The sequence below is a fragment of the Anopheles stephensi genome, chromosome 3, assembly GCF_013141755.1.
Source record: "Anopheles stephensi strain Indian chromosome 3, UCI_ANSTEP_V1.0, whole genome shotgun sequence".
In the NCBI taxonomy this organism is placed as follows: Eukaryota; Metazoa; Arthropoda; class Insecta; order Diptera; family Culicidae; genus Anopheles; species Anopheles stephensi.
Genome location: NC_050203.1, coordinates 11454620 through 11481682, shown reverse-complemented (window position 1 = coordinate 11481682; position 27063 = coordinate 11454620). Strand labels below are relative to the sequence as shown.

Genomic DNA, 27063 nt, shown 5'->3' with positions numbered 1-27063 from the left:
CATCTCGGGGAGGCTGTGAGTAAAGCAGTCACTGCCAGTCGTTCAGTAGGTCAGGTCTGGTGAGGATCGTTAGCAGATGTGCTCGAGTGTGATGAAGAAGCTCTTAAAAATGTGAGTTGAAGTGTTCATTTCAAATTTAAAAACAACCCTCAATAAACCTTTTCACATCAACAGGTACCTTAAAGTCGTCTGTATCCTGCTCTGCATCTCTCTAGTAATAGCAACAGAAAGTGCAGAGTTGCAGACTGAGCCCACAACACAAATCTCCTCAGAGGAAGACACCGATGCAATCGTATTCTCCAACGCAACCACACTCATCATCGACGATAGCTCACCGAAAATACTCGAATCAAGTTTTCTTGAATCTTTGCCCAACCTTACACACCTTCAACTAAGAGCACGAATACCGTCCCTCGATAGCAATGCATTTGCATCGGTGAAAGCACTCACCCACCTCAATCTGGACCACAACCTGCTCACATCCATACCGAAGGAAAGCACTCTCGGCTCTAACCAACCTTGAAACCCTTTCAATCAGCAACAACCGATTGGAAGCTCTCGCCAGCGATGGTGATGAGTTTTTAAGCCTAGGTCATCTGCGAAGCTTATCGCTTGGGGATAATTTTATCAACGTGCTGCATCCACTCGCATTCGCTTCCTTGCGGGAGCTGAAGGTGCTTAACATGAGCTCGAATCGACTCACCTCGTTCGATGGATCAGCACTGCCAGCCGACAGCCAGCTCGAAGTGTTCGATTTAAGCTACAATTATATCAGCCAGCTTAATGGGTCCGTTTTCTATTCGTTGAGCGCCCTGCGAGAGCTTTCCCTCGCCGGTAATCTATTCGAAACGCTACCAGCAACCACATTCGCTGTGCTCCGGCAGCTCGAACGACTCGATTTAAGTGATAATTTTTTCAAATCCCTCCCATCAAGACTGTTCACCTCGAACCGGAAGCTGGTGGAGTTGAGCCTGTCGGAGAACCGTCTCGAGCACCTGCCGGTGGACCTGTTCGGTGGATTGCGGCATCTTGAGCTTTTAAACTTGCGAAACAATCGGCTTACCAAACTACCGGCAGAAGCGTTTCGCGATCAACCACTGTTTACGCAGCTTTGCCTCGAAGGCAATAGGATTGTGACGCTTCATGCGGGCTTTCTCAAATCCTCCGATGTGCAGCTCCAAAACAATCGTATCGTGGCGTTGGGAAAGTTGTCCACCACCATCACCACCAACTCCACACCGGTAGAGCGCCTATACCTTTATGGTAATGAGATTGCAACGATCGAGCAGAGTGTCTTCGAAGGTTTGCCGAAATTGGAAACCATTTACTTGGATTATAATCGTATCACGGAACTTTCGCCCATGCTGTTCCACACGAACCATGCGCTCCAGCACGTGACGCTCTCGCACAACCGGCTGTCGGTGCTAAGGACGAACACCTTCTCCGGCTTGGGGCGGCTCCATTCGGTCGACCTATCCCACAACCGGCTGAGCGCCCTCGAGCCTGCCATTTTCCACCGTTCGCCGGTAGAGTATTTAAATCTAAACGGCAACCAGCTGCAAACGCTCGACGATTGGGCATTTTCCGGCACGAACCTACTCTACCTGCACCTGGACGCGAACGGGATCGGTTCGCTGGCACCGCTCGGGACGCTGCTGGACGGATTGGTAGAATTATCAGCCGCCAGCAATCGTATCGCCTCGTGGCAGGAGCTTTGTGCACGAAACTTTTCCCGCCTGACAGCCATCAACTTGGCGAACAATTCGCTTCCCTCGATGGTGGATGGTGGTTGCTTGGAGCGGTTCCTACCACGCAGTTCCCCGGATCCGGTTACAGTAAGCGTTGCGGCGAACAAACTTTCGGAGGTCCCCGTACTTGCGGGGCCCATACGTGGGCTCGATCTGAGCGGCAATAGCGTGTCGGATCTTGGTGATGGGTATCAATTCCGGTGGTATCAACAAACGGAGGCGCTGATGCTGAGGGACACCCAGCTAAGAACACTTCGATCGACGAGCTTCACATTTCTACCGCACCTGACACAGTTGGAGCTTAGTTCGAGTGTTTTGGAGCACATCGAGGAGGATGCTTTGCATCGTGTAAAGTTGCAGCGGTTGGAAATAAGCAATTCACCACTGCGAACCTTATCGACTTTGCTGCTCAAAGGGCAAACCAACCTTTCCCACGTATCGTTCGCCAACAATGAGCTCTCCTATCTGGCACCGAATTTCTTCACCGAATGTGCACGGTTGGAAGAGGTTAACCTTTCGCTGAACGTGCTAGAAATCGTCCACCCTGATTGGTTCCTCGGGCTAGAATACCTTCATTCCGTCAATCTTGAGGGCAACCGTATCGCGCAACTTCCGCCAGACCTCTTCTCCACGGAACACTCGCTCCAGCACCTATCGCTCGCAGGAAATGCATTACGCTCCATCACCGATGCAGTTTTCCTCGCGGATGTTCCAATTAAAGCGCTTAACCTTTCCAACAATCACCACCTGCAGGACATCGATATTCTCGAACGGAACGAGTTCATCACCCGGCTCGATGTTTCCGGCAATCGGCTGAAAACGATTGACTGTTCGGCCGAACTATCGCACGCTGCTAGCTAATTCCAATCAAATCACATCTCTCGTGCTAGGACCGTGTCGCGGAATCGAAATTCGATCTCGAACACCTTCAGCTGGCGGATAATCTGCTGGAACAGCTCGATCGGCAAATTTTAGAACTGCGAACGATTAGGCTGCTTAATGTATCAGAAAACCGACTGGACGCGTTCCCGTTCGAGCTGATACACAGGCTGAAGCAGCTGAGGACGCTAATTGTGTCGAGAAATAATATACGCACGCTTCCACCGCTGCACGAAGCAGCTCGGTTCAAGCTCGAGACGCTCGATCTGTCGGAAAATCCGTTCGAGGAACCGTTGGCGGAAAGCTTCCTGAGCGTGTGTGTCGTTGAAAATCTAATCGTTACCGTAACGGAATGAGCTCGGATCTCGGGCAGGGCGCTACTATTTATAGACACGTGCTGTAAAGGTGTCTAAATAAAACCTGGAACTCATAAATGTCTCCGTTTGAATGGCTTTGTTACGGGATGACGGGGCTGTATCAGCGGGGCTTTATTTGTAAAATGTCATGTAAAGTTAATCAACCTGGTACGATGGGAACGATGACTTGAACATGCATGCATGAGTGTGTGTGTGTGAGAGGTGTAGTTTAGTGACACCATTAGAACCAGTGTGTCCAGGCGAAAAAGGGTGGAGAAGCCGTTAGCTTGAAAAGTTGGCAACTTCCATTACTATCAATCATTCTGCTGGCTGCCTGGCATGGTCATGAATGGATGGACGGTGTGAGCGTGTGTGTCTCTACACGGTGAGACCATAGTAACGGGTCACGGTGCGGGTTTTTGGCGAAAGACTTTACACCGCTATTAGTGGAACATGGCACCCAAATGAGGGTGAAAGTTTAATTAGTTCTGGAGCAGTGTGTGTGTGTACAGCTGGGTGGGTCAGCTGTTTTGGCTTTTTATATTGTAGAAAAGTTGAACATTAGCAATACGGCCAGGCCGTTCTTTATGAATAAAAAAAAAAAAAAAAAAAAAAGTTGAACATTCTGAGCGTGGAATCCAGTTGAATGGTGCAAAAGGATGCACAAAAAAAGACTGTAGTTTGAATGGATTTTTCCTGAAGGGATTTTTTCCTGTTGTGTCCTTTTTGTTTTAAGCGAGTATGGCCAGGTCACTCATCTCCTTTTTTATACTGCAAGAACATTAATTTGCATGTGTTGCTTATGAAGCCATAAATCTTTTTCTCCAGTGTGTTTTATACACGAATGAATCCTTATTTTCATGTAGGTTGGAAAAAGTTTGAACGAAGCAGAACATGTTAAACAGGTGAGGATAATTGCTTCGCTATTGTTAATGAAAATATGCGTGTTGTGAATTTAAGGTGAAAATAAATGACTTCTAGTGATTTATTCTAGACTTTATGGGTGATAGCATAAATGCAATATTCCGCTCAGCTTGAGCTTTCTAAGGAGCATATAATTAATATTTTCATTAAATTTTAATCCAATTAAATAACTTAATGGCTTTAAAAACAGATGTATAAGTTCAATTCCCTTAGAAAATTCTGTAATATTTTCATTTAATTCCTTCCTTATTTTGATAAAGATTTCATGTTTTTTTTAACCTTCTGGCGTCTTTCGGTGAATTCTTTAATTTCTATAGAATTTTCCTGAGCAATAAGACTCGTCACGAAATCAATGAGATTTAATAATCAGATTAATTTTAAAATATTAATCGAATTATATGTTTAGGAATGTAAAATTAATAGGAATACCCCGGTTATAAGTTAATTTATGTTATCATATTTACCATAAAACCTACTAAAAATGCAAAAACCGTAAGAAAAAGCACCACCGCAACAGTCATTCCCGAAATAAAGCAGCTTACGGTAGTATGAAATTCACTCACTCTGGAAAATGTGGAAAAAACACTCAACCCGAACCCAAGCTACTGCAGCGAATGAATTGTCTTTTTCACACCTTCAATCCGGTTAAGAAAATTGGGAAGCGATGAAAAAAAAACTGGAAACCCCAACAATTGCCGCCGCAGCGCAACCGGCAAGCCCAACACAGCCCAACGCAACGGAACGTAAGTGGATGAAATTAACTTTTATTCATTTCGTTTCCTTCGGGCAGCTTCCGTACCGAGAAAGCACTTGCCAACAGAAGAAGAAGGTGCCAAAAGAAGGCTGCAATAGAAGGCGCAATAATAATAAGGACCAAAATCTATCCTCCCTATTGTCAACCGGATCCGTAACACGTAGTCACGGGTTGGATGCTCTGTGTAGCTATATTTTGTGGCCGACTGTACACCGACCGTCGGTACACCGTTATCGAGTCACTCTCACTATCGTCAGGGGACACATTCTTTTTGCTGGATTTCAACCACTTCTGTACCCTCTCCCCCCCCCCCCCTCCAGGTTCATTTCCCCCGATTCGAACGCGTGTGCGTAATAACATCGGCCCCATCGGACCGAAAGAAAAAAATGACGCTCATCGAAAAGCGGCCTACGAAAACGACCCACATCTCGTCGCCTGCCAGCTCTAATGAAGCAGCACAGCAAAACGTGTACGTGGCGAAGATGCCCGTGGGGGAAGAAATTTATTGTCACGATCGTTATCTGCTGCCCCTTGGTTGGAGTTGGTTGTGAAGTTGGCAGTGAAGCTCGGCCGCACGATGATGGGCTTCACGATCATTTACAAACAATGCCACGTAAATGTGGCTCATCTAGCGTGGCGGTGGTTTGCTACCAGGAACGGGGGACATTGGTGTAAGAAGACAGAGTCCTCGAGTGGGTGCAGAACGTTTGGCGGAAGATGGGTAATTTATTAATGCAAATTGGGATAAATTTAGGTCAACGAATTCATAGTTGCCAATGTCCGAGTGTCGTTCCGGCTCCGATGCAATCGTTAGCGTTAGGATCCGCGTTTGGTGGTTCCGCGATAGGTCCATAAATAGCGTCCCAGTGCCGTTTTTATCCCAGAGGAGTCTGACGCAACAATCGGTAGCAGTGGAGTGGTCTTTGCCAAGAAGTATAGAGTAGCTGGCGGATGGTACGGATAACTCACTCGATTTTGCAGACTTGTTACACATCGGGATGGTTACAGAATTTATTACATGAAATTATGTTTAGTACAATAATATTAATTTCCTTTTATTACTCTAGTATAAAACGATCCATAAACGAACATTTGTTTGAACATAAATTTATCCATTTAATCAAACATTAACGTGAAGAACATTTCCAGAACATGAAGAGCGAACATCAAGAGATATTTAACATGATTGTGTCAGCCATCGAAAAGAGTCACAAAGAGAATTTAGTTAGGGTTTTAATTTTTCAAAAAAGGTTATTAAGTAAACAAGTAAACATAAGATAAAATTTAAAGCATTACAATACAATAAAATGCTTAAAAAAATTAAATGGTTAAACTTGATTAATATTAATGTGATGTTTATTTTAGGGAAATAATATGTATTAATGCGCTTGATGAACAACTAACCAGATATAATCCTTAAGCTCACTCTCGCTCGCAATTTAGCTTGCATTCAGCGCATTGACTTCTTCTTTGTCAACTCATGCAGTTACATTTTTCCATCCAAATGTTTTCTCTGGTTGTCCGAAGAACCAGACGCACAATTCGCAGATGGAAACCATCACCAACATACTGCTCTTTGCTCCCACGCTATTTCCAGCCTTGGGTTGGAAAATTCTCCACCCCTTCCCCCCCAAACACAGACGGAACGCATCGGATTCCTATACACTGAACCAAACATGCAAATGGTCGTTTTTGCCAGAATTAGCATATTACACAACGGAGCGCTCCGAAAATGGATTGCTTCCGCCGTTTGCGTCCATGTGGACAGCGAAACTCGAATGGAGGTTGCAAAGCGGCAGCGTTAGTGTGACACCTTCTGCATCTACCTTAACCAACTGCACGCTTCTCTAGATTCACAAGGAAACGGGGCAAAAAGCGAGAAAAACGGCGGTAGTGCACCATAATTGTCCTCGTCGTGCGAAACGTGCGCCAAAGCGATGTATGTGTTTCGTCTTCAAAATAGGACACGTAAGCGAACTTCACTCGGTAAGAATGTATAAGTCCTGGGTGGGAACGATCGTGTGTTTTTTTTTTCGTGTCCGAAAGGAAAAAAAGAGGAAAAACTATCCACGAGACTTGTTCCGCCACATGCGAAACGGAACCGGGCACAATTTATCCTTCGTTTGCCGCGAGTAAGATTGACTGATTGACAAGACAAACTTTTTCCTCGAAGTTGGAATCCTTAGCCAAACCGGAAATAGTTGCGCACCACCGACCAGCGAGTGGGTTGCAGCGTACGGAAGTGGTGCGTCTTACGGCGATCGCTTTTTTTGCCAACTTCAAACATTTCCGTACTGGAGCTCTCGTTCATGAAAAAATTCAGTAACCGTCAGATGTCTCCACGAACATTCAATTACACACGGCGACGGAATTCGAATTTCCAAAACTGTGCTCATTTCATGCTTGACTTCCCGGTTGATTTATACCATCGCGTTGGGAACACAATCTGCTGGAAGTACAAATACCATTAAAAAGCTACTTGCAGGTTTTGGGGGCTGCTTTCAGCTTCCCCATTACATTTATCTTTCATTTGCCTCCGCTTGTTGTCTCTTCGCCGGGGTGAGAAGAAACCTTGCACGAGACCAGTGCAGGAAAAGTTCACTTGTTCTTTGCTAAGTTTTTCCCCAGCAGTTGTGAAGAAAAGCAATTTCAAGCAGACTTTCCAGCGACGACTTGCGAGAGCTCAGAAGGAAAGAAAAACGCTCCCACGGCATCGACTTTCCCGCAGCATGCGGTTGGGTTTCCCTATCAAACGGTTCCGGTTCTTCGCGATTTTATCACTTGGGAAATATCAACAGGGAACGCATTGAACGATAGCGCTGGGTTGGTGATTGGGTTTTCAAAATTTTACATCGATATACTCCGGAAGAAAATTGTTTGGGAGTAAATTAATTGAGATTGGGTCTTTGGTTCTGTTCTTCCTACCGAAACTCTTTCCGGGAGACATGTGTTTGTGTGGAAGAAAGAGTAGGGGAAACTTGTCCCTATTTGTAAGACACGATGAGAAGGAAATTTACATGTTAAAAGGTTTCGATTTTATCCTAAAATGTTTGACCACGTTATCACAAGAGGAATTCGTTTTCTAGAATTATGAGGCTCATTGAGTTGTTTTCTAATCTCATTTCGTGTAATTACCTTTCGAGTGCAATGGTGAACTTCTCGGTAGGTAGCAACAGGATATGCCTGGAAAAAATGGAAAAGGAATACGATTAATAAAACAGTTGGTTTAGCTGAAGTCATCCTGCAGAAATTTATGAAGAAGGGATTGTCAGAAGCTTTCAATGAATATTGCAGTAAATGGAAGAGAAATCTCCTTACTCACGATTTAAGAGAGAAAAATGATTTAAAAACTCCAAATAATAGGGCCTCAGTACACGTTGTATAGAGTGGTTCCCAAATTTAATTCCATTTTAACATGACACGTTTCAATTTTGGATCAGATTTATTCGTAAATCTCATAACATCGTAACATAATAGCCTGCCACATGCCTTCCATACGGTTGGCGCACTTGCCCATGCTCCGGTGCAATATACTCGCCAGTTTTGTCAGGCTGACACGTGTCACAAACTTCACATAATAAGTTTATCGTTTAGCGTCATTTATCGGTCGTTTATACTTTCACGTTCGCGAAGGTGGATTGAAGCGATTAAGGAGCTGGATTCAATATTCTGTTTTACTCACATTAGAGTGAGAGACAGGGTTTTACGCTTCCAAATGAACATTCTTCGCCACTCGTTTTATTCAGTTGGGATTTAAATTTTCACCAAACACCTTTACAAGTTGTTTTACGAGTCAATAAATTTAATATCAACCTTTAAAAACGGAATCTTCTGCACGGGGAAAATTAAAACCACTCTCACGAACAATGCTTCCAAGCTTCTTCTGCATCACAATCCGATATGATAAACGATTTGAGTGGAAAAGAATGAAGCATTCTCGTGGGCTCACAAATTCGGAAACAAATGATCGTAAAAGTGAAATGTGCTTTACGAGCGAGTCTTTTCCGGGATGCCGTTTTCCTTCGGTTTTGCTAAGGCGCACAAAAATCTGCGAAGCCCGCAGTTAAGCAAACAAGCTTTTCATGCTACAGAGCTACTGTTCCGATTACGGTGTACAAGCTCACGCACACACACACTCTCTTGCCCACGCAAAACCTTATTGCGTTTTCCACCCCTAGAGGATGCTGGCATTTGGCAAACACGAACGCAAAAAGGTCATCCCATGCACGAACGCAACAATGTGCAGTGACCGTACCGAAAGCTGGGCCAGGATTTGTTTCGCCGAATGCCGAATTGTACGCCGCCGAGGGAACGATCGTCATAAAATCCGCACCAAAAGCTCTGTGTCTTCTTTTTTTCTCCCCCGTTTAGGTCCCATTTTCCCCCCGGAGAAGCGTCCTGGGTTGAAAGTGACCAGCGGTAAAGCCTGCGTTAAGCGAACCCGCAGCCAACGGCCAACGGTGCTGCTTGTTAACGAACGTTCGGGAGGCTTAGTGTGACGGTACTTACCAGTTCTCGCATTTAAGAGCTCCGAGCGCACACGAAAGGAAAAAAAGGGAAAACCAAGCTTTTCTTTCCAAATGCTGCCCGCTGGACAAGCACTGGCAGGAGAAAGATTGAAGGTAAAGATGATTAAACGATGTAATAAAGCGTACAGTTCAGGGTGTACTCTAGGAGCGTGTGTGAGTTGCAAAAAAATGAACGAGTGCTTCCACGTGGCCATCGTCATGGTGACCTTTCTGTGCTTGAGCCTGAGAGTAAAATTTCTTTTGAATTTGCTTAAAGTCATCCATCATCAGCTTAATGACGCTGAAGAGGCTCACAGTCACATACCGCACGGGAGGTATTCTATGAACGCTAACTACTCTCACACACTCACATCCCAAGGAGGTTGTTGTGGTGCGTTCTGGACCAGGAACGATTAATTGTTCTTGTTGCAAGGAAAAGCTTCCTCAAACCCCGTAAGGATATGCTTATGATTATGGATAGTTGTTATTCCTAAAGCAACCTTTTTTTCTCCAATGAAAAATATATTTTCCAACGCACCTTGTCATACCGGGTGGACTATCTTTTTGGAGCCGCAAAAACAACGTTTTGTCTGCAATTCACCATAAATGTTTATCATTTTCAGTGTCTGACGCCCAATGCTGTTCTGTTGTTTTTGTTCCCCGCATCAATCGCAATGAAATAACACGCACACTTACACACCAGGAAGTGGATCATCTTCCATATCCCTGCGGGACCGGACCACACCAAGATGGAACGGGGCAGCAGCAGCAACAAAAAAAAACATTACCCTCGGAAACTGCGTATGGTCCCGAAATGGTCCAAATATCCGGCGGGATGGCCAACGGCGCTGAAGAAAATTGATTGACTACATTATTCAATATGGCAGCGTGCAATTTCTCTTCCCGGTCTGGACACGATCGTCCCCCTTTCCTCTCTCACCCCGGGGGTGGGCATAACGCATGAAATGGAAACGTTTGATATGAATGTGCCTTTTTCTTCCGGTCAAAAATTGATGGTTTGCTAACGGTTCGCTTTGCATGGTGGGACCGGCAGGTTGTTATTCTGCTAAATGTTGTCAACGTTTTGCATTCAACATTATGTGTAATGACTTTGGACATATGTAGCTAGTGTATAATCAAACATTGCAAGGCCTTTTGCTGAAAATTGCTAGTTTGAGTAATGTCTTGAGAGGGGGTGTTTTGCACTTTGTTGGATTGATCCAACAAGGGAGGTCCTCACAAGTTTCTTTGTTTTGAGTTATGATCTTATACCTGTGCAACTCTCGAAAGTATTTTATATTTATGATTGATAAGAAAGACTATCTTGAACGAAACATTGAATACAAACTAGGTCTTAACAATGTTTAGATGTCCCTCGAGATCCTTAAAATCTAAAGAGACCTAAGAAGCCAAATGATTCTAATTATCTAAGCACTTTTTATGTACCATTCCAGCAGCTTTCAAAATTACGAGCTAGGATCATATCTCGGTACCTTCACTGGTACCTAACGTGTCTCATATCAAGAGTGTTTTTAACGTGTGTAAAATCAAGTCACAGAAAGCCAGAAATGGTAAGCCAAGACCTCCCGAGGTTGTACATCCGAGGAAGAAGAAGAACCTTTCTTAAATTATATTATATCTCTCGTGTACAGATATCTCAGATCGAATGATAGCAATGATCCCTGATGACTCAAGGCCTCTATAGAGACCTAAAGACCTTCTCTCCCATCTTATCTCTATATGATCCTTGATCGATCATTTTGTTAGCTTGTGATTGATCAACTATGTTCTATGAATTGTAAAGTTTGATATAGAAACGACCAGCTAGGTTGCCAAGAAGACAAGTTGATGTCATTATTCGTTTATTAATCTATTTTCTTTGAAATTCTCTTATTATGTTAGTCCCAGTACTAATAGTTTGAACAATTTTGAATAAGGGTTAGTTTTTTCTTTTGGACCTAAGAGATTTATTTTGTTGGTGTAATAGGCCTTTAGCCAAGTCAACAAATATGTGACTTCCAGAGGTTATGTTTATTAAGTTTCTAAATCAAATATAAGCCTAACTACAAAACAAGCTATCTTATTTCATCATAAGAGATGAATAGTATAGATATTTTTTTCACAAAACAACCCTTACTTCAACGTATAACATGCATATCTCCGATGGAATCCAAATTTGATACGAAAAAGGCTACGGCACCAACCATCCTTAAGGCCATGTAATGATGGATACTAACAAAACACATCGAAAAATGGGGTTCGCTTTGTTCATCCTCCCACCCCTTACTTTCCCACTCCCTATCGGCGCATGTTTTCAGACCTCAAAATGATGCCAAAGGTTACGGCTCCGTGCGGTGGGTAAGCCTGGTTGCCGGTGCTGGTCATAGAATGTAAATGTTCCTATTGACCTCGCCGTAATTCTTTTCCCAACTGCACCTGGCTAGGGAGCGCTTGTGTGGGAGCGCGTAAGACGGGTGGGAAGAAAGGCTTTCCTACCATTACCCAAACACCCCGTTTTTCTCGAATCACTTTGACGGAATCAGTGGAGGGAAAGAGGTGGGGAGGAAAGGCAAGGAAGCAAAAAAAGTAAAAGTTGATCCGGTACGGAACCGGTACCGATTGGTATTTGAATAAATCCTTCGAGGCGATCCGGGCTTTGACCTTTTTTCCGAACATTCGGAAACGAGTGTTGACCTGCTGATCCGTTCGAAACTCGATTGGGTTGGTGTGTGTGTGTGTTTTAAGGTAGACTTTTTCAAGTGTGTGTGTGTGTGTGTGTGTGTGTGTGGTTTCCATTGGAAATAGGAAAGGAAAAGTTCAGTTCTACCTTTTCATCATGCATTTTGATAGAAGCTTCTGTCGACTAAAGTGGCGCTGGGGCAGGAAACGGTTGATGAGATTTTTCTCTTCCTCCTTGACACTTGTCTGTGTGTTTGTTCACTGATGTGAGATCGATCCATGGTATAACGATGAATATGGCTGAGGAAACCTTAAGTTTGCATTGGAAACTAACCCAGTCTTACTAAGCTGCCAACATTATGAGTCGCTACCGACGAGGCATCGCGCAGCAGGAAGCCCGCGTAAACACATAATAAACGCAATCTTCACAACGATGACGCAACGAGACGAGATCCCGGAGAAAACCCCTTTTTTATATGGCTATTGGTGCATGGAATGAACATAAAAAAATGATCACTTCCTTCTAAAAAGGAAAGGAGAAGATAACGCAACAAGAAAAGAAAGAGAGAGAAAGAGAGTGAGAGAAAGAGAGAGATAGCGAGAAAGAGAGAGTCCAAACGACGAGTGGTTGTGGAAATGTATTAATAAATTTTCATTAAAAATAAACAAAGCCGATTCTGCCGGATGAAATTTATCGTTTCTGCACCGCCATAAAATCGGTTGAAATATGCGCCCGAGAACGGTCGGCCGGTCGGTCGGTCGGGTAGTGTGGCCGTGTTTGTTTGGCGATCTTTCTCACTTCTAGCCAGTTGTGTGATTCGCTCGTAGCCCGGTTCAATACTGGTCCGCAGTACGGGGCGTGAGAGAAAGTTCAAAAGCCTTTGAGTTCTAAGGTAAGGCAGTAGTCGGTGGAGACAAAAAAGCGCAACAGAAGAAGGACGATCGGAGACGAAAGTTCTGCCCGCCCGTAGGTAGGCCTAAAAGAGATTTTCTTTCGCAAACGGGGAGCATCGCACGGTAAAGAGTTCTGGGTGGAGCTGTTTGGACCAAAGCTTTGGCTTGGGGTGAAATTGGCCCGGAAAAATTATTATCAGCAGAATCAGGGAGTTTGGGCGGATATAGCAAAATAAAATTGCCCACTTGGCAGGTAAATGATCCGAAGGTGCTTTGGAAGCGAGCTAAGCTATTCACCGGTTGAGAGCAACAACAAAAAAAAAGAAGGTAATTGGATAAAAAATACTATGGGAAAGCTATTCTAAAATTCGATTTTGCCTCGTAAAGGGCGCAATCAACCGGAAGGTAGGGCCCGGTGTATTAATTAGGCTTTAGATCGTAATCTAGCGAGCTATTGAGAAAGGTTGGGTACGGGAATTGGTTCATAATTATAAGGATAGAATATGGAAGGATTCAGTGCCGAAGTACGCACGCACACGGTCACAAAAAATAAATAAAAGCCAAATGTATGCAAACAAGGGAGTATACTTTAAGCAGCAGAGCATCAAGAGGATTAGTAACATCTTATCGGTTCTAAAGCGCAACTTAACAAATCAATTTATTTACCCATTTTTTTCTGTCCGTTTCATTTCTTTGGTTTGCCACATAAGCGAATTTTCCATTTCACTAAGCTGATTTAATTAGTTTCCTATTTGGTGAAGTGATTTGTGGGTTGTGAGTTCTAATCAAACAGGAGCTACTTCATGACTTTGATCCTCGATACAGACTATGGATTAAAGGAATCCGCAAAAGTCTGCACGAAAACTGCACAAATCCGTCGTCTGTTGAACAAACGACTCAAAAAGACAAAAAACAAAAGAAACACACAGGGCGGACGGCAAATAACTCACTCTGACATAATGATTGATACTTTAGGCACCGTACCACGATTCGAGCACGATTGGGAGGAAATGGGAAATTGTTGAAAGCCACAAACTGCCTGTCGGAAACTGGACTCGGTCTAGTTTCCGGTGCAGACCGCGAAGAAAGTTCCGTATCGCTTCTTCATAAATCAAGCTGAACTGAATCCTTTTGATTTATTTTATCCTCGCACACGTATCAAACTGCCATTTGGTGATGTGCTGGGGGGAAAAGTTGTTGTACTCTTGGAAATGATGATGAAACGGGAAAGAAAAGTTGAAATATTCCTTTCCTTTTCTTGTACGCTTCCTTCTCAAAATAGTCATCTATTTGTTGGCGGGTTATATTTTCCTTCCACTCACAACTTCATCATCATCAGCTTTCTGCTCGATTCGTTGTCCTATCATTCCGCTGTGTGGCTGTATGTAAAATAGTAGCTGAGCTTGCGAGAGCTTTACCCGCCGGCCATTAGAGCTGGATGTGGTGGAAGATGGAAGGATAAGTTGAACTTTTCCATTTTGCCACGGGAAGTTCGCTGGCAGGCAGTTGTAGGACATTTTAAATGGCAAGCAAGTAGCGTGAGTCGTGCAGTGTGTTCCAGCGATAAAGGATTGTTTTTTTGTTGGACGGCCCAAGGCAGAAGAGTTCTGTGCAAATGAGTAAGAAGGCTGTACAGCATGGACGAAAATTTAAAGGTAAGTGCAGGGTTATTCGTTATTTGCAGCTTTAAAAATCAGTAATAACTCCCAGCAAAATTATTCTTAATACAAGCCGTTCCAATTCTTTGTAATATAAAGTCTTTTTATGTCAATTTGTTTTACGATCAGCAAGATAAAGTATTACAAAACTACATAAAAGAGAAAAAGATGTAGTAAACTTGGACCTAAAAGTTAAGTAAGAAGCTGAAAAAGAAAAATAAGAACGAAAAATAAGTAGAAGAAAAACGAAGAACAAGAAGGATCCTGCTGAAAAAGCTCAAAAAAGTTTAATACGAACGACTAAAAAACAAAATGAAAAAATACAAATTGTAATAAACAACTGTTTATGAATTGCCCAGATTGAGTATTGAAATGCTATTGATATGTAGCTGATGCATTAAAAAATTAGTAAGTTTTCTGTAAATTTAAATTTGGAAGACAAAGCATACGAAAATAAATTGCTCAGAATAACTGAAATCATATGAGCTATAAATGCACCAGGAATAACCCAAGGAAACATAACATCGTTCACCAGCAGCACCGGTAACAAGCACGTTTGCTGGTGCCATTCGTTCCGCAGTGCAAAAACCCCGGCGAAGCAGTAGATTTCCTTTTAATTTGCTACGTTTTTAGTTTCTCATGTGCCATGGTGTCCGTATGTGTTTTTTTTCCTCGTTTTTTCCTCAACATGCCGGAATGTTGGTTGCTTAAAAAGAAAAGCCAGAACCGACACTATTTTTGCGCCACTGAACCACCCGCCCGTGTGCAAGGAAGACTAATGAATGCATTTATGGGCCATGCGGCACAGTGCAGCGGCAGCATATGCAACGGTTGCACGACCCGTAATGCAGTGGTCCTGCATCGTTCGCCGTCGGGTCGGTGTAGTTCATAACCTCAGGCTTTTTTTTCTCTTCTGCTTCGCCATATTCTACTGTTTCGGGTGGCCACATTTTTCTTCCACCTTGCGGTAGGATGTTGTACGGGGCGAAGTGCGAATTGTGTTGACATACGGTTTAGAATGCATGGGTGCCAAGGGACACCAACAGCAGTGGCAGGAACAACAACTGTCGGAAACTTGTGTAAGGAAGGTGGTTGTACCGTTTGCGGCACCTTTTTCGCGTAGAAACATGCCTTCCTGTGCAAACACACCTACACACAATCACACACACTCCACGTCTGCTGGAAAGATTTCTTCTCCAGTACGCCATTTTGCATTATATTTCTGCGAACTCGCGACCGGCGTACGCGAGCACAGAAACCACTACAGCAAAGTGCACTTAGTACAATCAAAATTTAATTGGATTACGAAACGCAGTAATGGGATAAACGCATTACTCAGGCCACCAGCAAAACGAGCATGCGTTCATCTATCCACGAGTCGCCCAATTCACACCAGCAGCAAAAGGGCCATCGGTAGCCAGCCAGCAGGCAGGTTACGGCGACAGTTCACTATCTTGTCCCGATTGTCCCGCCGGCTGTGTCTGCCAGTCGACGACAACAACGCATTTCCCAAATCGTTTGCCACGCTGCCAATGGGTGGTTTCTCCCTCGTGCGTTGAAACGATTCGTCGCCTATCGTCCAGCACGGTCTTCGAAACCAAAAGACAAACAATCATAAAAATAAGCTATAAAATCCGCGTACGCTTCATACTCGGAGCGCGCGCGACCGACCAGACGGAAGCATTTCCTTCTGTCTACGCCCTTTCCCACTTTGGATAACAAACTTCCCGTTCCAGCGTGCCTGCCTTGGCTTGGCTGTTGACAGCGTGCAACCGCATGGCCGCCTTAGCCAAAATCGCCGAGTGGCCGAATGGCCATAAAGTGAACGATAAATTGGTTATGAGTTTGATTGGCGCCGAAAATGCGTTTTTCGGGAGAGTGGGAGTGGAGAGTTTGGGCCGGAAACGAAATTGCTAAGCTCGTCGCTTGGCTAGGCTACACAGTCAAATGCGGAGAGCTCGCTTGAAAGCATGTTTGATCACGACTTGATTTTTGTTTTTTGTTTGGTGAACAATTTTACGATGTACTAAATTCCATCACTCGCGGATCGTGCCGGTTTGGTTCTGTTTCCTTTGCAGTTTGCAGCGTTAGTTGGGGTGAGATCAGGCTCGTGTTGATTGGTCTGATGGTCGAGGGCAGTTAAAGTGGCTAATTAAACATTGGCGTGGATTGCAATGTGAGACCCTTCGTTCGATGACACCGGTAGATAGCTTCTGAAGAGTTTTAAGCCATTATTACCGGTTGTTTGTTGATTGTTGTTGACAGTGGGAGTGTGGAATGTGGTTTTGCTATCGTTTTTGGACATCTGTCAAGAGATTAAATTTAAATGTAATTAATGCGCTTGAATGTTTTTAATGCATTGGAAAGCCGACATGTTAACATGAGAGCAACAACCAAAATAAAATGAAAAAGGGTGATTTGTTATCCTGTCAAACATCACTGTTCAAGAGTGGAAATGAGGGAAAACATTCCAATAGTGGAAGTGGAAAATGATTTTTCATTTATTTTTGGCAAATATTTATCAAACGTTGTAAATTAAAAACAACAAAAAGTAACACAGAGAACTGAAACTTTTGCTAGAAAAATATAGAATAAAGGAGAATTTACAGGGTCGTCCATTTGATAAGGCAATAGCACCCATTTTTATGGCAGATTCCTTCGATGAAATGGTAAACGAAGCTAGTTGATATGGAAACGATTTTAGATGACAGGGGAATCAAATACCTTTGATTGTGATGTCCTCAGATGATATTGTCATAGTAGCCATTGATATTGCACGCACTTACCCGAGCGCTGAAAGGACGTGTACAATATCAACGGCTACTATGAGAATATTATCTGTGGACATCACAATAAAAGGTATTTGATTTCCTCATCATCTAAAGCCGTTTCCATATCAACTAGCTTTGTTTGCCATTTCAACGAAAGAGCGTACAATAAAAATAGGTGCAATAGCCTTATCAACTGAAAACCCCTGTAATAACCTAAATAACATTAGAAAAGCATATAATAACACGAGCAAGTTCGAAACAAAAATAAAGCAATTAAAAATGGTTCAGTATCATGTGGAACAATTTAAGCACAATCAAACGCCTACATGATGGCCATCCATGCAGGCGGGTTCTTCTGGTTTATTTTTCCTTTTCAGTCGGGGTTTTTGTTTTCCCGTTTCAGTCAATTTGTTTTCCCAAACGATGCCCATCTATTTTGCGGTCGGAACTGTGTTTTGAAATGTAATTAAAACCGGAAAATTGTTTTCAAATTTCGCACACTTATCGATGCTTCATCCATACTGTTAAACTCCTATGTGTGTTTGGGCTAGGAGAAAAGGAGGAGGAAAACAAAATTGGAACGATGGCAAAAGTTGGCCAAAAGTTGTAAAAACAGTCACCACTCATTGTCCGGCCGGCGGATCGGTGTTTAGTCCGGCATGCCGTTGGTGTGCCAAAGTTAGTACAGACGCTCATACATATTTCCCATCCCAACGACGCGCTTTCCCAGAACGAGGGAAGGAAACCGATACGATCGCGACCTCCAACCTCCACCCATGACACGACGGCGGTGTCCAGTGTCGGACAGTTCGGGGAAAACTGTACCACGCCACAAAAATGGAACCATCGCGACCATCAAACGTGAGCCGGTTTGGTAAGTGTGTTTGGTGTGTAGTTTCGGGGACCATTGTGTGGCCCCACACCGTACACTCTTTGTGTCGTTATTCTTGAGCGTGGAGAGGGCAAAGCAAAGGATAGAGGGGAAAAAAAGAAACCAACCCGAAACTTATCTCGATTGCGATCGGATCGCATAGCTGTTTGCGTACTTTGATGCGTGAAAATCGATGCTCTCGCTCTCTCTCTCTCTCCCTCTCTCTCTCTTTCTCTCTCTCTCTCTCTCTGTCCCAAAATCCTGCCAAATCACATGTACCGTGCATGGTGTCCGGTTTTGGTTTGTTCCGTACCGTGCATTAATTTTCCACCTCGTGACCGATACACGGAAGAGCGTGAACCGTTTGCGAAATTGGTAATAAAAAGAGAAGAGACTGTGCTATGTCTTGTGCCTTCAACCAGCCGTCAGTGTCCAACCAATCTAAACATGACACATACACACACACACAAACAATCGCTTTTTATTTGCTGTTTGCCAAATGTTTTTCTTAGTAGAGAATCGATAAACATGTGAGGTTAGAAAAACACTCGCTCGTTCAGCCGGGATGGAGTGGATAAAGAAAATTGTGGATGCTTCATGTGCTTCAGATGCTGTCAACGAAGGGTTTGGTTTGGTTTTGAATTCTTTTCTCCATTTTTTCATCGCTTACAAGAAAAAAAGTACTACTAATTATTGATAAACCACCCATGCAAACAATCAAGCAAAACAAGCCGTTTTTTGCTGGATTAAATATTTTATTCTGTTTTATTTTCGGTACACTTCACCTTAACTGCAGGTAGACAAGCAATACGCGCCACAATTAATTCCGAGTAAGCGAACAATCAAAAAAGCGAAACACACCAAATCTGAACTGTAGCATGCCGGTACGCACCGGCTACCGTACGCCAAATGTCAGATGTCGACGGTAGCACTGCCGTACTGCCGGGGGCCGAACGGATGGACAGACCAGAACCAGCCAGACCCAGCATCGGTTCCGCGCAATGTAAACAAGGTTGTAAATATGCATAATTCATCCCCCGGTGCGCTCGAAGACATCTGTTCCACCGGTGGTTCGCTTGCACGGGTTTGCAGCCAAAGTCTTCAAAACACGAGCGCGAACGGGCGAGAGTGAGAAGGCACGAAGATTGAGAAAGAAATGAAACTCCTTCTCGTTCAAGCGGTTCACCCGTGGGTGATTGGTGATTTGGCCATTTTCTTGCTTCGTTCTCCCCCCGTGTGTGTGTGTGTGTGTGTGTGTATTTTGAGGAAGGACAAGAAAAGATACGGGCGGGCAGAGTATGTTTGCCAAAAGACCGTGAATTATTAATAAGTGACTGTGGATGGCCCCGGTGAACCCGTGATGTTGTGCGAGGTAACGATGTTTCATTTTTGCACACTGCTAACCCTTCACTCGTTAGGTCACACCCCGTCATCCCCTGTGTAACGCCCAGCTCGCGTCAACTCACCCGGACGAAAGGGAGAGATAAAGTGCCTGCGCTGCCAGTGCCAGCCAGCGCTTGGATGGTCACTAAAAGTCAAAACTAATTTTCTAATAGCTCAAACAGCCATGCAACAGGGGACATTCACGTGGGCCGGGCCGTATGTTGTTTAGGGTGTCGTTTAAGTGTCTGCCCGTACCATGGAAGGTATTTTCCCAACACGGACAAGGTAAAGGAGGAGCAGGCGCATGATGTTGACGATGATGATGGGGATGGTGCTGATGCGCTTGCCGGCGATAGTTTTCGTGACAATAAGTCATCCACAAACTGGAAAGGCGTGAAATGATACACGTTCCCTGGTCCTGTAACGGTGCCCTAGGTAGAGTAGATATGACGATTATGATTGGGATAATTTCTCATTTCGAGTGTGAATTCTTTCACGCTGAGTAATGTGCTGTTTGATGGTAAAGCCCATTAGTAGGAATGAAAATAACACTTTGTTATGGTAAAATAGCTTTGGACAAGTTGCCCATTTTAAGTTTCAATAGATGGTGGAACATTTTCCCGAGTTCTTGGAATACTTTACGTCCTTTTATAGCTATAAAATAAATAATAAGGTCCTTAGTCTTTCAGTTTGTAGAATTTGAAGGAATGTTAAACATTCAAACGTTTTAATCCGCGCAAATATCTCGCAAGAAGCATCCTTACATTTCAATATCATTACTGCCATTGTAAAACATTCAAGACATTATCATCCACCGGAATACACACGCCTTCATCACTCATCACCACAGCCATCATCATCATCATCATCACACCGTTCTCATGCCGGCGCGTTTTGAGGAAGTTTGCCATGAAAATCTGCTCCACCGTGCTTCATCTAATCAAGTGATTAAAGAGAACCGCCATCACCGGTCGGGGGTTCGGTTGCGCCACCCGGTCACCGGAAAGTATGATTAAAAAATCCCTCGCCGTGAACGTGAGCCATGGGGTTTTGGTGTTTTTTTCGCACCCTGTTTCTTTTTTTTTTCCTTTCCCTCTCATTCTGAAGCCCCTCCGTTGCGGCGAGTAACCGAGTTTCTGTGTGTGTTTGTTCGGGTATGTTGATTCGTTGCCCTGACCGATTCGCCTTGTGCGCAAAAAAAAAAAACGTTGGCACCCCAAAAGAGTCGTCACAGCAGGCTTGTTGTGCCGTGCCGGGCGACGAGTGTCGCTTCCTTCGCGTGAAAAGGGAAAAAGTTAACAAGGACATCGTGCAAACCTCGTGCAAGGGCTTGCTTTTTCGGGCGTGTTGTGATAGTTAAGCCTTCCCCCGGGGGTTTGTTGAAGCCGGCAGGTGAAACACCAGGCGCCTCCATCAACGTTTCACCAGGCACCGGGCGTCTCCATCGGGCGCCTGCTGCTCGGTTTCGGTACGGCGATAGTATATATCGGTTGCCACGTGGCGTGACGACAGCTTGCCTTTCTTGCACCGCTGTTCCACCTGCCCCCCTCACCCCTTAACCAAATCCCAAACACTCCGGCAGAACAGCCAGCCGGTGATGGTTAATGGATTTTTCAAACATTTCACCGGCTACACGCAAAATTACCATAACGTGTTCATTTCGGATGCTTGCTCGCGTTCCGTGGGTGAAGTGATGGAACCTTTCCATTCCCCCCTCCAACTGGTCCACCTGGTTCAGACCGATCCCTTTCCGCAGTGAGTTAATTCGCGGTTAAAGTCTGCGACAGACTGATTGGCAGAAACGCGGGTTTTTAGACGGTGGATAATTTAAATTGTCACTCCATCTTTATACCGCTGAACGGTGAACCCATCCGGGGGTGTTGGCTTTTGTGTAGGGTAAGGGTTGTTGGCGTGATTTACACGGTACCAGCGCATTGGGGAAAACGATGGCTGGATTGCTTTTAGTTTTTCCTTCCTGCCCGGAAACATTCGCCCGGCTGTAGTAGGGTTAGTTGGCCGTAGTGGCGTTGTTGGTGTTAAGTGTTTTATTTCGATCGAGACAGAATAGAAGCGCCCTCGCATACCGCCGGTTGTGGTATTCAAATGTTTACCTAGGGGTTCTTAGAATGCGGAATATGAATGCGAGTAAAAAGAACCGTGGCATAATGAAGGCAATGTTATTTTAAGTAATTAACAAAAAGTTATTTCTTATGGAATGGGTATTATAAATGCAGCCATATATAAGAGAGACTTGATAGTGTCTGTTTTAAAGCTAACTTTTTGGAGTTTTTCTATGAATAAAATAAAATATCAGGATCTTCAAATGCAAAAGTCATGTCTTGCAGGCAGAAAACCCAGTATAAAGTCCATGCAGTCATCACAATGAGCATAATCTTCAATGGTTTACCTAGTAACAGTTTGCTTTAAAAATCATACTTTCCTCTCAACTCCAACCAAATTAAATGGTCTTTCAATTTTTACAACCAATCGCCTGTGACGAAGCTCTTTTGCTGACTCGTCTGCCCGATTCTTCACTTCCTTTCATATCAAACATAATTAAATCGTGACGAAGCACCTGACCTCAATAAGAAATGTTCTATCTCGACTCTTTATTGTAAAGACAATGAATGTTCGCCTCCGAATGCGATATGATTTACGGTCCAACCTTTCCTCCCCGAAGTGATTGAATTTTCCGTAGCGAAAGATCATCGGTTTGCTTGTTTCGAGATTATTCACCGCAACGTGTAGCAATGAGTCGCACTGCAGATCTCTAGATCAGTGACGAGCGTTCGCTGGGCGGCCCAAAGACACAAAACACAAATCTCTACCATTGTACGACGGAATCGATACGGAATACGGAATCAGTCGGTGCGCAATGCCGGTACTGTAGCGACGATGGCAGCCCCGAATTGGGCGCAAATTTATTCACTCACTTGATTAATTAGCTGTGGAATAATTGGATCGATAGCGTCAGTTTGATTTACTTTCGGGGCCGGTGTTCGATGAAACCGACTCGAACACTGATGAGCAGCAGGGGCAGCAAACGATGATAGCGAAAGGAAACGATTCGGAAAAGTTTTTCTCACACCATCCATTCACCGTTTGAAGAGTGTTTCAAGTTTACGGTGCTTTCAGGTGCTGGTGGTGGTGGTGGTTTCGATTCTCCAGGAAAAGTCCCGACGACGACGCGTCCCAAGTCGTCGAACGGTTCGTCCGAGTCACGCTGCGGCACTGATTAGATAACGTCTTTTCTCACCGTTTGTGACGGGCGAAAAAGGGAGGCAAGCAGGCGTACGGTGCCTCACGGCAGTGAAGAAAAATAAAAACGATTACAATAAAACCAGGACACTCAAGTTAACAGTTCACCGCACGCCATCTTCGACTGCGGGAAGAATTAATGCCTGTCAATGGTTTTCATGATAATAATTCGTGGTGTCGTTTGTTGCTGTTCTTGTGTAGGGGATGCTCCCAACACTGCATTGACGTATAATTAATCAGAATCGACTGTCAGCGATGAAAGTTCTGAAGTGTGGGGTGATTCCGATGAATTTGGCGGTTGTTAAATAATTTCAATGGCTCTTTAAAGAGTATGCAGGTTTATTAGCAATAATTATCACACCGATAATTGAGTGATTGGCGATTGTTCAAATTAAACCAAATCGGAGCGCCTTTTTTCAAAAAAACCTCCTAAAGCAAGAATTATTGTACAATCCACAATAAAAGTTTGCAACCTCATCTGTATTCGGAAACTGGTTCCACAATGTTTTATTTTAATTAAATTGTACTTTAACCCAAGGTCTGTAATTTAGCACCGGTGCGAAACTTTCTGACACTAGTGTCTCCCAATAGACCGCTGGTAAATAGCAGGACACTTATTTATCATCCAACCACCACTACAAACGCAACCCGCATCCCGGGGAAACTCTCGGTCAAACTTACCCCGCCATCCATCGATACCGAGGGTCTGGTGGGAAAATACATTCGGTCATAATTCATTTCACAGCCAACCAACTCTCCGGTGCTTGCCGTACACACCCCGACCTTCCATGGCGTTCGGAAAACTTTACCAACTTAATCCCAATCCAATCGTGAAAATGCTACTTTATTTCGTGTTTCCTACCCGTTTGACCACCAGGTTGACCCGAAAAGCCCGGTGCCGGGCCCGATAACGCGAGTAAGCGGATGAAAATTAACTCACTTTCTCCCTTCCGTTGTGAGAGCTGTTGGAAAAGTAGGGTCCCAAACTTGCCACCCCAAACACCAAGCTATGTGCGTGTGCGTTGAGGTACGGTTGGATAGAAAGGAAAAAAAAAATGTCGGAAAAACAGCTCCCAGTATGGTCTTAAAAGTATGCCCATAAATATGGCTTTGCAAGCGCTTTTTCGTGATCACGATCAAAGGCAAAATGTGCGCGTGTGTGTGTATGTGTCTGACTGCATACACGTGTCAGTAAGTATCGGTCGATGGTGGTTGTGGCAGCTAGAGATCGAAAATGGGCAAAAGTCGAAACCGTCCACCAATGAAAGGTAAAGTGATGTCGAAGGGAAAATGTATGGACGGTACCGATAAGCACGATCAAATCACGTCCCGATAAGTAGTGTGACCGGAAATATTTATGGGAGGTTGGAAAACTGTGCTATGTTTTATTCGGGTATCGGGTTTTGGTAGGGTTTATCACCATCAATTTTGTTGCTACAAAGCTATTTACGTCCTGTTAGGGATTTAAATAGGGGATCTAATGTCTACTTTTTTATTTAGAATATACATTTAGGTATGAAGTTCCAGCAGACAAAATAAAAAGGCTATGAACAATTTGTAATTTAAAAAATTAATTTACCTCAGGTGTTGAGTATAAAACAGAAAAAATATTTAAAAACATAATATTATTCCTATCCTTCCTAAAATGAAATATTCTATATAAATAAATATATAAATATATAAATATATAAATATTTGATAATTTCCATCATAAAAAAACTTATTATCCAAAGCTCGATCGTAGAGTACTGGGCGTCTCCATCGAACCAAGCGTTTGAGACTCAAAAGTAAAGTCGTAACAATAGTAACATAACCGACGAAAAATCAACCAGAATAAAAATTGAACAAGTTATCCACTGTCATAGAAATAGATCAGTGATAGAGTTCATTGAACACATTCTAATACTCTTCACATAAACCCTCCAGCCAGTACAAGTTTATCACAATAGCAATCTCATTCTTCCCTGTACAAAAGCTTTAAATCTTGAATTATAACAAAACAAAATCTCCGTTATTCCAATCTATCCCGCTTCTCCACACACCCTTCCGGATGAATCAGCCCTTTGTCCATCCCAAAAATCCCACGAGTGGTCGAACGGCAAAACATTTTGCTGCAATCTAAACGCAAACACAGCAACAAAAGCACCGTGCACGGCCAGAAATTCATCACTTATCATACTGCAGCACAGAAATATAAAGCTATCCCTTCGAGGGAACTTTCGCACAGGGGATGATTCGATAAAAAGCAAATTCTGACCCATTTGCGACAAATTCAGGTCCCACACCGTGTCCTTTTTCCTTTGCCATTCATCTTCCCGGATTGGTATTCGAGACGCACAAGGAGAGAGGAAAAGGATGCCACCATTCCATTTCGCCTTTTACAGAATGGTTCAGGAGTGGGCGTGTGTGTTGCAAAACAAAAAATACATCTCCCCGGTTCATTTGGTTTAAACGTTGTTACATCATACAATTTGTCCTCTGGTGCCCGTGTACGCTCGAGGATAACGGACGCTAGCGCTATCGGCTCTGAGCAATCCATTCCTTATTCCGTCTCCGGTTGAAAAAAGGGGTTTTTCAAGACACGATGGCCCACAAGTCGTCCGTGTGGAACGGCAGGCAAAAGGAAACGCTTTGACAGCCGTGGTCGTCGTCGTCGTCGTCGTCTTTGCTCCAGTTTTCATGAAAAACTTATCCAGGCAGTAGTGCGACGACATGGAGAAAAAAATTTCGCATCCATCCGTAACCGAAAGGTTCTCATTTTCCATTGGCATGTCGTGTGTGTGTGTGTGTGTGTGTGTGTGTGTGAGTGAGTGAGGTTGTTTGCCGATCCGCAATCCAGAGACCCGTTGTGCATGGCTGCATTGAATGAAATGGCCGACGGTAGGGGCGATGTCTTTCGAGGCTGGCGCTTACTGGACAGTGGGCAAGAAGGTGGTCCGGGGTGAGATATAAATAAATAGTTGCAAAAGTGTGTCCTTTTCCCCTTGCGTGTACTGGCAGCACTTGAAGCGGCTAGCACCTGATATGGATGTATGCCAGCCGACCTGGAGGCGATGGATGAATGTCACTCAGTCACATGCTGCCAAGGACAGTATGTACACAGTCACAGAGAGGGAATAGAGATGGAAACACTGACTGCTTTTCACGATGGAAATATGCAGTAGTTACACTTAAAGGTATACCCTGGTAGGGGTAGTGGTAGTAAAAAGATTGTTAAATCGGTTCTCAAATTGCAATTTTCATTTCAAAACCCGAGTTCAACTTATTAAGTTGGAATGTTTGGCAACATTAATTTTATTATAATGACGAACCAGATACTTGCAACGAAATCTACTGCAAAGTACACGATGCAAACGATGTAAGCCAAGACGCTCGTTTCGGTGTACCGTCTTCTGCTCGATTATGCAATTATTTTAGATACTTTGGCTGGACAAGTAACTTGCTCCGTCCATCTTGATACCGGTATTAAAGTGAGCAGCTTACAGAGCGGCAAAAAACAAAAAACAAACGCTACGTTTTTAATGCGCTTTACGTGGCAGCAACAGTGTTGCTGGCGACTGAAAAACAAGCAAAACCCGAGTCAAACCCTTGTACCTTCCCAAAAGAATTGCACTTACCGCCTTTCATGATGCTAACGATGTCGCTTCATCTTCCAGCCGTAAGCAGCAGCGAGAGTCCGTTCGGTGCACCGACAGCAAAAGCGGTTGGCCACAGCTTTTCCTGCTACACGCCCGACTATCGGTGTCTGTGCTTATCTGTGTGAAGAAAAGTGTCAAACAGAGCGAAGAACGAACGGGAAGAAATGTTATTACGAAGCACCCAGCTGAACATAATGATTGCCGTTTTTTTGTGTTTGTGTGTGTGCCAGTGAAAGACACACGAATCGAGCCGAGTAAACGATATGAATTGAATGGGCGAAGAAAGTGGTGGGAAAGAAATCCTTTAACTCGAATCCTCTGCTATGAGGGATATGATTTTCCTTACGAAACTTACTCCTCCACTCAAACAAACTGAAGGAAAATGGCAAACGATATCTACCGCTGTGTGTTTGCGTTTCGTGTGTACGTATACATATATCATTGCTCACATTGCTGTCCACTCGCAAACGTTTCACCACCGAAACCACGGTAAAGCGAATAAATTTTCGGCCGAAAATCTCTCTAGTCGTAGGGCAAAAAAGCTTTTTTCCCGTCCCTAAGCTGTCCCAGTCGCTCGCTGTTAGACGAATCAGCGTTTCGACTCCCGTCGAGCTGTCGAATGGCTGACGAAATGTGGGACGATTTGTCGTGAAGGGAGATAAACAAAAACGCCAAAAAAACACAACGTGAAAAAGACAAATGACACTACGGATGGTTTTGTGCTCCTCTTTTTTTTTGCTCG

The 27063-nt window shown here is 43.9% G+C and overlaps 2 protein-coding genes across 12 annotated transcripts in view; one reads left to right on the top strand and one right to left on the bottom strand.

Moving 5' to 3' along the window:
- The window catches only part of LOC118514181 (potassium voltage-gated channel protein Shal), a 97562-nt gene that overhangs the window by 27566 nt on the left and 42933 nt on the right, over positions 1-27063 (bottom strand). For 10 of the 11 annotated variants that reach the window (XM_036060860.1, XM_036060859.1, XM_036060864.1 and 7 more), the window contains 2 exons: positions 26301-26438; positions 7797-7844 (listed from right to left, as the gene is read on the bottom strand). The gene's annotated coding sequence lies outside the window, so the exon portion shown is untranslated. The remainder of the gene's footprint in view (positions 1-7796; positions 7845-26300; positions 26439-27063) is intronic. The other variant, XM_036060858.1, reaches the window with a different exon arrangement.
- LOC118514180 (insulin-like growth factor-binding protein complex acid labile subunit) lies at positions 31-3065 on the top strand. Its single transcript, XM_036060854.1, has 2 exons — positions 31-111; positions 175-3065. The coding sequence occupies exon 2, from the start codon at positions 684-686 to the stop codon at positions 2607-2609; it is 1926 nt and encodes a 641-aa protein (XP_035916747.1). The 5' UTR covers positions 31-111; positions 175-683; the 3' UTR covers positions 2610-3065.